Below are 11,388 nucleotides of genomic sequence, written 5' to 3'. Positions count from 1 at the left end.
TCCCGCTGCTCCGGAGCGCCCGCACGGTCCGTGGGTCAGGGGTGGGGATGGGAATCCAGCGCTGCCCCCAAAAGCCCTGCCCGGAGCTGGGGCAGACCCGAGCCGGCTCTTCCTCCCCCCCAAAAATCCCTTTTTTAGCTCAACCACGGCGTCCAACCCTTCTCTCTTAAAGCCGTCAACCTCCAGCACATCAAACCATCAAAGTCCTGCTTCGCACGGCCCCAAAAACCATCGGCCCCAAAAAACCACTGACCCCCCAAAGCACCAATCCCCACCCAGCGCCAGGTCCTGCCCCAGCCAGGCACCCCAGGTCCCCCAGTCCCTTCCTGGCCATCACAGCAGAGCTGCCACCGCCGCCTCGATGTCACAGCCCCCAAAAACAGCTGGAGCCACCCAGCTCAATGCCAGCACTGGAAAATTCAGTTTTAGCCCCCCAAGGTCAGCCCAGCTCTGCTCCGGCCCATTCTGGGGGATCAGACCCCACTGAAAACCAAAGAATTCCAGCCCTGGGATGCTCCTCTGACACCCTGGAAGTCACGGGGGAGGGACAAGGCCCTGCCACAGCTTGGGGACATTCCAGCAGCCCCACTCAGAGTCTGTCCCCGGCTCAGACACAACAAGTCTGGAGGGAAATCACCTCCAGACCAAACATGGAACAAATCCCACAAATTCCCCCTGGAATTGACATCCTGGATCTCCCTCCAGCTGCTCGGGAGGGAGCTGCGGGTCCTGGCCTGGGAGGGGACAGCGAGGGGACAGCGAGAGACCCAAACCCACAGAGCTGCACAGGACAGGGACCTGGAACCTGCAGGGCTGGAACTGCCTGGAAACCCATTCCTGGGAGCAGGAATTCTCTGTTCTTCCCAAAAACCCAGCACTGGGAGCAGGAATTCTCAGTTCTTCCTTCGGCAAGGGGACAGTCCTGGGAGGAATCCCCCAGCAGGGACCTGCAGGACCTTTTGAAGCCACTCCAAGAACCACACGGGGCTTTCCAAGCTTTTCCAACCTCCTGGGCCTCCTCCAAGGGCTGGGCTGGAGCTCCTGAGGTGGATTTCCAGGCAGGTGACAGTGACTCCTCCTAGGTCACCTCTGGTGCCCCGGCTGGCAGCTGGAGCACAGCTGGGCTCGGGGTCCCCTCCCCGGGGCAGGACAGGAGCTCCCCTGCCCAGTTTGGAGCTGGAGCCTGCAGGAGCAGCTGGGGGAGGCTCAGAGTGGGTGTCCAGGGGGCTGAGAACGTGGAGCGACACCAGGGACACAAAGGCAGCCCCAGCCCCTCCCTGGGCCGGCACAGCCACCAGTCTGCCGCCAAACTGTGCCCAGGGAGCCCCCAGCCCCAGGGACAGGTGACAGGGCACGGCCCAGCCCCGAGGGGCCCGTCCTGGCACTGGGCTGGCAGGGGGCAGGGGGAGTTCTCCTCGGGCCTGTCCTTGGCAGGGTCCCAGAGCAGGGTCCTGGCAGGGCCAGGTCCTGGCAGCCGTGGCCACGCCGCCCTCACAACCTCTTGTCCTTGACGAGGCCGTTCTTGAGGTGCAGCCTGGGGAGGAGCAGAGCCCCTGGTCAGCACTGCAGACCCCCACCCCATTTCCCCCCTCCCCCGGGTTTGTGCAGCCTGATGGGGCCAGCACCGGGCGCTCCCACAGGGAAAACCCCAGGGAGAGCTCGGAGCCCTTCCAGGGCCTGAAGGGGCTCCAGGAGAGTGGGGAGGGACTGGGGACAGGGATGGAGGGACAGGACACAGGGAATGGATTTAAACTGGGAAAAGGGAGATTTGGGTGGGATATTGGGAAGGGATTCCTGGCTGGGAGGGAATGGGAGGGAATCCCAGAGCTGCCCCTGGATCCCTGGAAGTGTCCCCGGCCAGACCCTGTGATGGTGGGAAGTGTCCCGGGTGTGGAACTGGATGTGCTTTAGGGTTTTCCCACCCAAACCAGTCTGGAACTGTCCGTACCCTTCCTTCAGAGCCGGGGGCAGCGGGATCCCAGCCTCCTTCCCGGCTTTCCTGCTCTCCTCCACGTCGTACTCGCGGACATCGTTCACCTCCTGCATCTGCCCCAGCAGCACCTTGGCCACGAACAGCACGATGTACTGGGGACAGGGGACAGAGACCCTCAGGCACGGCCCGAGCCCGGGGGGACCTTTCCCTGCCGCCCCCACCCCATTTCGGGCAGGGCAGCTCCCCCCGGGATGGTCACAGCCCCGGGATTGGGTTTGTGACTCGGAGCAGAATTCCTGGCAGGATTCATCCCGGGGATGATGGAATCAGCAGCTCCCTGCCCTTCTCTGCCCCGCACCCCTCCCCACAGCCTGGGGCACGCAGAACATTCCCAGGACATTCACACCTCTCTGGAATTCCCATCCTGGGCTGCAGGAGCATTCCCAGGGCATTCACACCTTCTGGAATCCCCATCCCGGGATGCAGGAGCATTCCCAGGACGTTCACACCTCTCTGGAATCCCCATCCTGGGCTGCAGGAGCATTCCCAGGACGTTCACACCTCTCTCCAATCCCAGCCGCTGTTAATCCCGGGGTGTCAGACACTCTGAATTCCCAAGGGGACCCCTCCCGATCCCCCAAAACCTCCTCCGTCCCTGCAGTCCCAGCAGCAGCGAGGACACTTGGGGCCGTGTCCCTGCTGTCCCCAGCCCGGCCCGGAGCGCCCACCAGGAACCAGTAGATGTTCATCAGCGTGAGCACGAGCAGCAGGGCGTTGAAGAAGAAGTAGAAGGGGATGTTGGGGACAGCCTGGAGGCTGGAGTGGCAGGTGGCGTAGAGCACCTTGAGGGGGAACCAGTAGAGACGGAACCAGAACCTGCCGGGGACGGGGACAGCGCGGGGTCAGCGTCCCCTGGCAGGGACAGAGCCAGCACAGCCGGCTGCTGCCCTGACCCCAGCCCTGCTCCTGGGGAAGGGACAGAGCAGCACAGCCCATCCATCATCCATGGATCATTGGATCCATCCATCCATCCATCCATCCATCCATCCATCCATCATCCATCATCCATCATCCATCCATCATCCATCATCCATCCATCATCCATCCATCATCCATCCATCCATCCATCCATCATCCATCCATCCATCCATCCATGGATCCATCCATGGATCCATCCATCTGTCCATCATCCATCCATCCATGGATCCATCCATCCATCCATCCATCCATCCATCCATCCATCCATCCATCCATCCATGGATCCATCCATCATCCATCCTTTCCTCCCCCAGGCCCCAGGAGCAGCTGGAATCTGGGGCAGCCCCGCCTCCCTTTTCCTGCCGGGAAAAACTCCTCTTCCTCCTCCTCCTCCTCCTCCTCCTCCTCCTCCCCCTCCTCCCCCCCGCCCTGCCCGGGCCCATTTGTCCCAGCAGGAATTTCGCAGCCACTCTCACCCGGCACTACAGAGGGATTCCGGCTCGGCGGGGAGCCAAAAATCCCCCAAAGACCGGGAGGAGAGAGGGGACTGCGATCCGATTTGGGGGACAAAATCCTCCAGGGAGGGTCAGGATTGGGATCAGGAGTGGGAGGGGGACACAGATCCAGCGGGGAAGAAGGTTGGGACTGGGATGGGGACACAGACCCACCAGGAATGGCTGGATTTGGGATCAGGGACCCCGACCCACCAGGGACGGCTGGATTTGGGATCAGGGACCCCGACCCACCAGGGAAGGTTAGATTTGGGATCAGGGGACACCAGGGAAGATTGGATTTGGGATCAGGGACCCCGACCCACCAGGGACGGCTGGATTTGGGATCAGGGACCCTGACCCACCAGGGAGGGTTGGATTTGGGATCAGGGACCCCGACCCACCAGCTGACGCTGAAGGCCAGGCAGCCAATGTTGGAGATGACATCGTTGAGCCGGTGGTAGACCCCGGCGCGGTGCTTGAAGTAGACGTTGAGCTTGGTGAACTCCAGCTGCACGTCATTGACGTCGTGCAGGAACAGCACCAGGATGCCCACGTTGTGGTACCTGGGGGAAAAATGGGGGAAATGGGGAAAATATGGGGAAAAAACCACAGGGAATGGGGAAAAACCACGGGGAAAATGGGGACACACCACAGGGAATGGAGAGAAACCACAGGGAAATAGGGAAATAAGGGTCAAAACAGGGAAATGGGGGAAAAACAGGGAATGAAAGGGGAAAGCAGGGAAAAAAGGGGGGAAGCAGGAGAAAATGGGGGGGAAATGGGGAAAAGGGGGGAGCAGAGCGGGAGGAGGCCGATGTTGGCTCCAGGGCTGGCATTCCCAGCCCCATCCCAGCCCCGCAGCCCGCTCTGGAGCCCGGGGGATTCCTGGGGGATTCCTGGGGCATTCCCACAGGATTCCCAGGGCATTCTTGCAGACTCCCCGCAGGATACCCACAGGATCCCTGGGGCATTCCTGCAGGATACCCACAGGATCCCCGCTGGATCCCTGCAGGATCCCCGCTGGATCCCCTCAGAATCCTACAGGATCCCTGCAGGACCCCCACAGGATTCCCACAGGATCCCAACAGGATCCCTGCCGGATCCCCACAGAATTCCCGCGGGATCCTCGCCAGATCCCCGCAGACTCCCCGCAGGATCCCCACAGGATCCCCGCCAGATCCCCACCGGATCCCCGCAGGATTCCCACAGGATCCCCAGGGCATTCCCACAGGATCCCTGCCGGATCCCCGCCGGATCCCCACAGAATTCCCAGGGCATTCCTGCCGGATCCCCTCCGGATCCCGCACCTGAAGGCGTAGGAGGAGGCGATGAGGGTCAGCGCCACGACGTGGTGCAGCAGCATCACCAGCGAGTCCTTGCGCCAGGTGTCCATGTAGGCGGTGGCGTAGAGCGCGTGGCCGTAGAAGCTGCCCTGCAGCAGGTAGGCCAGGGCGATGTCCGCGGGCACCGCCATGCCCCGCTGCCAGCCTGCGGGCACGGGACAGCGGCCACCAGGTCACCATCCCTGCGCCCGCACAGCTCGGCAGCAAATCGTGGGGGAAATTCAAATAACTTCTTATTCTAGTCTTATTTATATCATATCATATCATATCATATCATATCATATCATATCATATCATATCATATCATATTATAATATTACATTACATTACATTATATTATATTATAATATTACATTCAGTTACATTATATTATTAAATAATAATTGATATTATTATTGGTTATTATTAAATAATAAGCCGTGTTGCCGTAGAGAAAATGAAATTAATTTGTATTTTTATAGATTATTATTAAATAATAATCTATATTTTTATAGATTGTTCTAAGATAATAATCGATATTATTATACAAAAATAAAAATCATCTATATTATTATAGAAGAATAAAAATAGTCTGTATTATTATATATTAGTTTAAATCATAATATTCCGCAGGGAAGGAACGCCGGGACCCCCCGTGCCCGTCCTGCGGCCGGAGCAGCACGAGAAGGGATTTCGGGGTGGCTCACCGCGGAAGGCGGCGGGCGGGTCGTGGAAGAAGGGGTACTCGGTGCAGAAGAGCAGGTAGGCGCCGTAGGACCAGGACACGGAGTAGAAGAGCAGCTTCCAGGCGCTCTCGGGCATCTTGGCGGCATCTCTGGGCTGCAGCTGGCACCACTCCCCGAAGGGCTGCGAGGGAAACGGGAACTGCATCAGCCGGGGGAGGGAGCGTCCCCAGGATCCAGGGATCCATTCATCCATCCATGGATCCATCCATCCATCCATGGATCCATCTGTCATCCATCCATGGATTTATCCATCCATCCAGGATCCATCCATCCATCCAGGATCCATCCATCCATGGATTCATCTGTCATCCATCCATGGATCCATCCATCCATCCAGGGATCCATCCATCCATCATCCGTTCATCCATCCATCCATCCATCCATCCATCCATCCATCCATGGATTTATCCATCCATCCAGGGATCCATCCATCCATCCAGGATCCATCCATCCATCCAGGATCCATCCATCATCTATCCATGGATCCATCCGTCATCCATCCATGGATCCTTCCATCATCCATCCATCCATCATCCATCCATCCATCCATCCATCCATCCATCCATCCATCATCCATCCATCATCCATCCATCCATCCACTGATTCAGCATGGATTTTTTGGGAATAAATGGATCCAGCATGGCACAGCCTCAGTTTTTTGGGAATAAATGGACCCAGCATGGCACAGCCCTGGGTTTTTGGGAATAAACGGACCCAGCTCCCATCAGGGCAGTGGCAGCTCCAGGATCCCTCCGGAGCCCCTGGACACAGCCCAGGCCAGGGGGGCACAGGGAGGGGTTTGGGGGATCCAGAGCGCTGAGAATTCCCAAATCCCGCCCCGGGAGCTCCGGAGGAGCCAGGCTGAAAACAAAACTCCCGCAGAGTAACTGGACCTGCCCGGGTCAGCACTTTCTGCTCCTAAATTAAGGCCCCAGCTGTCCCCAGGCCTTGGCCCCTGCTCCAGGGGCTCCGATCCCAAAAGCTCGGGGTTCCAAGGGGAAAAGGGGACAGGGCTGGGAGGGGAATAAATAATGCACGGAAAGATCAGCTCCACATGGCAGGGACATGGGCACGGCCACGGGGATTTGGGATCCTCAGAGCCCCGCTCACCCCACAGGGGTCTGTGGGGTCTGTGGGGTCTGTGGGGTCTGTGGGGCCTGTGGGGTCTGTGGGGCAGGGACAGCTTTGGGGTGCTGATGCTCAGAGCCCCGCTCACCCCACAGGGGTCTGTGGGGTCTGTGGGGACTGTGGGGTCTGTGGGGTCTGTGGGGCAGGCACAGCTTTGGGGTGCTGATCCTCAGGGCCCCGCTCACCCCACATCATCCCCGGCCCTTCCCCATCGCGGCTCCGCCGCAGCCCCGGGACGGAGCGGGGGGACCCAGCGGCCCCGGGGGACACGGGGGACACGGGGGTGGCCCTGCGGGGTGGCGGGGGTGGGGGGGGTGTCCTGCCGTCACCCGGCCGCCGTTGCCATGGTGACGGCGCAGGGATGCTCGTTGCCAGGGGCGACGGAGCCGCGGCGGGAGCCGGGACCGGGCCGGGGCTCTGCTTAAAGGGCAACCGGCCCGCTTCCCCTCCTCCTCCTCCTCCTCCTCCTCCTCCTCCTCCTCCTCCGCCCCGGGATGGGGAAGGGCCGCGGCAGGGGCTGGGGCTGCCCGCGGGGAGCATTCCCGGGGAGAGAACGCGGCTGCTCCCTCCGCCAGCCTCCGGCACGGCCGGGGACCCCAAAATCCGCAGCCGGGAATCCCTAAATGCTCGCACAGGGATCCCGAAATCCACCCCAAGCTCCAGGGATCCATAAAGCCACAGGCGGGGATCCATAAATCCATAGCCAGGGGTCCGTAAATCCACCCCAAGCTTCAGAGATCCCTAAATTCACAGCCAGGGCTCCCTAAATCCACCCCCAGGGATCCCTAAATCCATCCCCCGCCCCGGCAGCCGGACCTGGGCGGGCCGGGCAGAGGGAAGGGGCATCCAGCCGGAGCAGTTGGGTGCCCCGGGCCGGAGCCCGGCGGTGCCAGGGCTGGAAGGAGCCCGGCGGGGCCGGGGCCGGTGCCAGGGCCGGTGCCAGCCCCGGCTGCGGGCACAGAACGTTCCCGGGGGACACAAAGGAGCGGCTGGCACGGAGCATCCCGGGAACTGGCAGTGCCAGCGGGAGGGACGAGCCAGCTCAGCTCAGCTCCCGAGGCTGCCGGCCCTTCCCAGGGCTGTGGGGTGCCCCTGTGCCCCCTGTGCCCCCTGTGCCCCCCTGGCACCGCTCCCGGCCCGGCCATTCCCGGGATGCGGCTCCCGAAGGATCCCAAACCCCGGGAGCCGCAGAGCCCGCCCGGCCTGGCCCGGGCACTGCCGGGGACGGGGCAGCCGCAGCTTTTTTGGGAATTGGAGCAGCTCCCCCCAGTATCCCCCACCAGCGCTGCCCTGGCTGCCTCCAAAGGGAAAACCAGGAAAAATTCCCGAGCTGTGGGGCCGGCAGTGACCGTCACCCACCCAGCTCCGTGCCTCAGTTTCCCCGCACCGTGCCAAGCTCCAGCAGCGGGAAAAGGCGAATTTCCCACCCAAATATCGAGCCAAAATTCCTTTATCCCCTCGGTTCCGCATGGCTTGGGGAGAGGAGCAGCAGGAGGCGGCGAGCGGCGAGGAGGCCCCGGGCCCCGGGGAATAAAGGGGCCTTTGTTGTGTCCTTTTCCCTCCTCATTCCCAGGCTGGAAAAGCTGAGGGCAGGAAAAGCAGAGCCAGCCCCGGCCCGGCGGCCTCAGCTCCCACCCGGGCTGGGGGAACGGCTGAGAGGGTCCCCCTGGGCAGAGCTGGGGGTGGGGAAGGGGGGAGCACTGGGAATCCTGTCAGGGCACTGGGAATCCTGTCAGAGAACTGGGAATCCTGTCAGGGCATTGGGAATCCTGTCAGAGAACTGGGAAATCTGTCAGAAAATTGGGAATTCTATCAGAGAACTGGGAATTCTGTCAGGGCACTGGGAATCCTGTGGGGAGATCGGGAATCCCATGGGGAGCTCAGGAATCCTGTGGGGATCCCGGGAATCCTGTGAGGTTTAGGTTTAGGGTTAGGATTAGGATTACACTTTGGGTTAGAGTTTAGGTCAGGGTTAGGGTTGGGTTTATTTTCCTGGGCAGGGGAGAAGTTCTGGGCACAAACAATTCTTTTTTCTGCCCTCGGACCATCCTGACCCAGCCCTGCCCCCCAGGGGTGGTGAGACCCAAACCCAGCAGGGTTTACAGACAAGTCACAGTCCCCGTCCCTCCCCACAGCAATTCCAGCCGGGGAATTTTCCAATCTTTTTAAAATACAGCCCGGGAGGACGGAGCTGTCCCTCCCTGCTGCCGGGGGAAAGCTGATGCCACCAGAGCCCTGCTCAGCATCTCATCAGCATCAGCCCCGCAGCCGGAGCCACGGGAACCCCTCAGCCCCCCTGGCCCTTCTGCAGTTACAGCAGTGACCCATTTCCCCAGGGAACGGCGCCTCGGGGCTGCCAGGACCTGCCAGGGGCTGCCAGGACCTGCCAGGGGCCACCAGGACCTGCCATGAGCTACCAGGGCCTGCCAGGGGCTGCCAGGACCTGCCAGGGAAATCCAGGCTGGCAAAAATGCCCAGCACTTTCCTCATCTACAGCCCCTTCAACCCCTGACAGGGAATGAGGGGAAAAATCCAGCCTGGCACGAATTCCCTGCAGATTCCTCATCTTCAGCCCCTTCCATGCACCACGGACAGACCGGGAATTGGGGAATGAGGGAAAATCCAGCCTGGCACGAATTCCCGGCAGATTCCTCATTTTCAGTCCTGGAGGGCTCAGGCTGGACCCTGCACAAGGTTGGGACGCCCTGAGGAGCCCCTTTAGGGACATTTTAGGGACATTTTAGGGACACTGCAGGGACAGCTCAGCCAGGACCTGAGTGAGGCCCGGCCCAGCCTCCCCAAGGGCTGCGGGCACGGGGAGGTGACAAAAAGCTGTCCCCGAGCCCAAAATGCTCCAAACTGCCGAAGGTTCTGCCCGGCCCGGGGAAACGGAGCGGCGGCACCGGGAGGGAGGCGGGGAGGGGTCCCGGGAGGGGATCGAGAGCCTCCTCCTGCCCGGGACCCCCGCCCGGCGGCGGGACAGCGGCGGGGACAGCGGCGGGGCCGGGCGGCACCGGGAGCGCCGCATCCCCGCGCTGCAGCACCGAGCCGGGGACGGAGATTGCTCCAAAAACTGCGGGAATGTGTCACCTCCGTGTCCCCTCCGTGTCACCTGCGTGTCACCTCCGTGTCCCCTCCGTGTCCCCTCCGTGCCCCCTCCGTGTCCCCTCCGTGCCCCCTCGGGCAAGGAGCGCGAAGGAAACATCCGTGACCTTCCGGGGATGCAGGATGGAAACGGGAGCGGGGGAGGAGCGGGGTGGGGGGGCTCAAATCCTTCGGGATGCACCAAAATAATCTGGGAATAACCGGGAAGAAATAACCTTCAGCCTTGTGGGGATGCGGGGATGGAAACATGGAGGGGAATGAGGGGGAAAAGGAGCAGCGGGGGCTCTGCCGGTGCTCGGGATGCTCAATCCCGCAGGATGCAGCCCCCTGGAAAAGGCATGGAAGCACGGAAAAAAACAGGGAATTACCGGGAGGAAAAACCAGGGAATAACCGGGAGAAAAAGCCGGGAATAACCGGGAAGAAAAACGCCTCAGCCTTGTGGGGGCAGGGACGGAAACGTGGAGGGCGACATGGAGCAGGGGCGGCTCTCCCGGTGCTCCGGGATGCTCAGATCTCACAGGATGCAGCTCCCGGTAAAAGGCACGGAAGAACACGGGAATAACCCGGGAATAACCGGGAAGAAATAACCTCAACCTTGAGGGGATGCGGGGATGGATCAGGGGGGGATGGGGCGGGGGGAACCGGAGCAGGGGCGGGGGGAACCGGAGCAGGGGCGGGGGGGCTCTCCCGGTGCGCCGGGATGCTCCATCCTCGGGGATGCAGCGCCGGAGGAGGGCACGGAGCAACCTGGGAATAACCTGGAAGAAAATCCGCTCAGCCCTGCGGGGCTGCGGCGCGGGGAAGGCGGCGGGGGCTGCCCCGGTCCCTGGGGATGCTCCGCGCTGCGGGATGGATCTCGGGGAGCACAAGCGGGGCGCATCCCTCCCCCCCCCACAAACGCATCCCCAGCCCCGCGGCGGGGCTCTCCCCGCGCCCCCGGCCCCGTTCCCCCGGGCCCGAGCCCCGCACTGACCCGAAAGAGGCGGCGGGAGCAGGCGCGGCGCAGCGCGGTCCAGCCCAGCGCGCAGAGCCCGCAGAGCAGCAGCTCGGCCCAGCCCAGGTGCGCGTTCTCGGCCCAGGTGCGCAGCGCCAGCCGCCAGCCGCAGTCCCCGCAGCCCCGCGCCGCCGCCGCCAGGCTGCCGTAGCCCCGGCGGAGCAGCTCCCCGTAGCCGGGCATGGGCTCCGGAGGCGGCATCGCGGAGCTGCCACGGCCGCGGCCCCGCGCAGGCTCCGGCGGGGCGGGCACCGCGCTCCCCCCGCGCCGGTACCGGGCGGGAGCCGCCCCCTGGCACGGCACGGCACGGCACGGCACGGCACGGCACGGCACGGCTCGGCTCGGCACGGCTCGGCACGGCACGGCACCGCACCGCACCGCACGGCACCGCACGGCACGGCACCGCACGGCGCGGCACGGCACGGCACGGCACGGCACGGCACGGCCCCCGCGGGCTCGGCCGCGGCTCCCGGCGGGCGGCGGCGGCGGAGAGAGCGCGGGGGGAACGGGGAAAAGAGAGGAAAGAGAGGAGAGAGAGAAAGAGAGGAAAGAGAGGAAAGGGAGAAAAGGGAGAAAAGAGAGAAAAGGGAGAAAAGAGAGGAAAGAGAGAAAAAAGAGAGAAAAGAGAGAGGAAAGAGAGAAAAGAGAGAAAAGGGAAGAGAAGCCGAAATTCGGTAGCGGGGGCGA

The 11,388-nt window shown here is 62.4% G+C and overlaps 1 protein-coding gene across 1 annotated transcript; it reads right to left on the bottom strand.

The window, feature by feature from the left end:
* Positions 1-988: 988 nt before the first annotated feature.
* Positions 989-11,060, bottom strand: CERS1 (ceramide synthase 1). Its single transcript, XM_030257151.4, has 7 exons — positions 10,681-11,060; positions 5,435-5,594; positions 4,713-4,893; positions 3,807-3,968; positions 2,662-2,809; positions 1,949-2,085; positions 989-1,534 (listed from the first exon to the last, which is right to left on the bottom strand). Exons 1-7 carry the CDS (start codon positions 10,900-10,902, stop codon positions 1,492-1,494), a joined length of 1,053 nt encoding a protein of 350 aa, XP_030113011.2. The 5' UTR covers positions 10,903-11,060; the 3' UTR covers positions 989-1,491.
* Between the last annotated feature and the right edge of the window lie 328 nt (positions 11,061-11,388).

The sequence above is a fragment of the Taeniopygia guttata genome, chromosome 28 (genome assembly GCF_048771995.1).
Source record: "Taeniopygia guttata chromosome 28, bTaeGut7.mat, whole genome shotgun sequence".
Lineage (NCBI taxonomy): Eukaryota > Metazoa > Chordata > Aves > Passeriformes > Estrildidae > Taeniopygia > Taeniopygia guttata.
This window is presented reverse-complemented; position numbering and strand designations above follow the sequence as displayed.

Coding starts and splice junctions, on each gene's coding strand:
- CERS1 (XM_030257151.4), bottom strand. CDS start 10,902: ATGCCGCCTCCGGAGCCCATGCCCGGCTACGGGGAGCTGCTCCGCCGG. Junction 2,086..2,661: donor TGAACATCTACTGGTTCCTG/GTGGGCGCTCCG, acceptor CCCTGTCCCCAG/TACATCGTGCTGTTCGTGGC. Junction 1,535..1,948: donor CCCCCGGCTCTGAAGGAAGG/GTACGGACAGTT, acceptor GCTCCTCCCCAG/GCTGCACCTCAAGAACGGCC.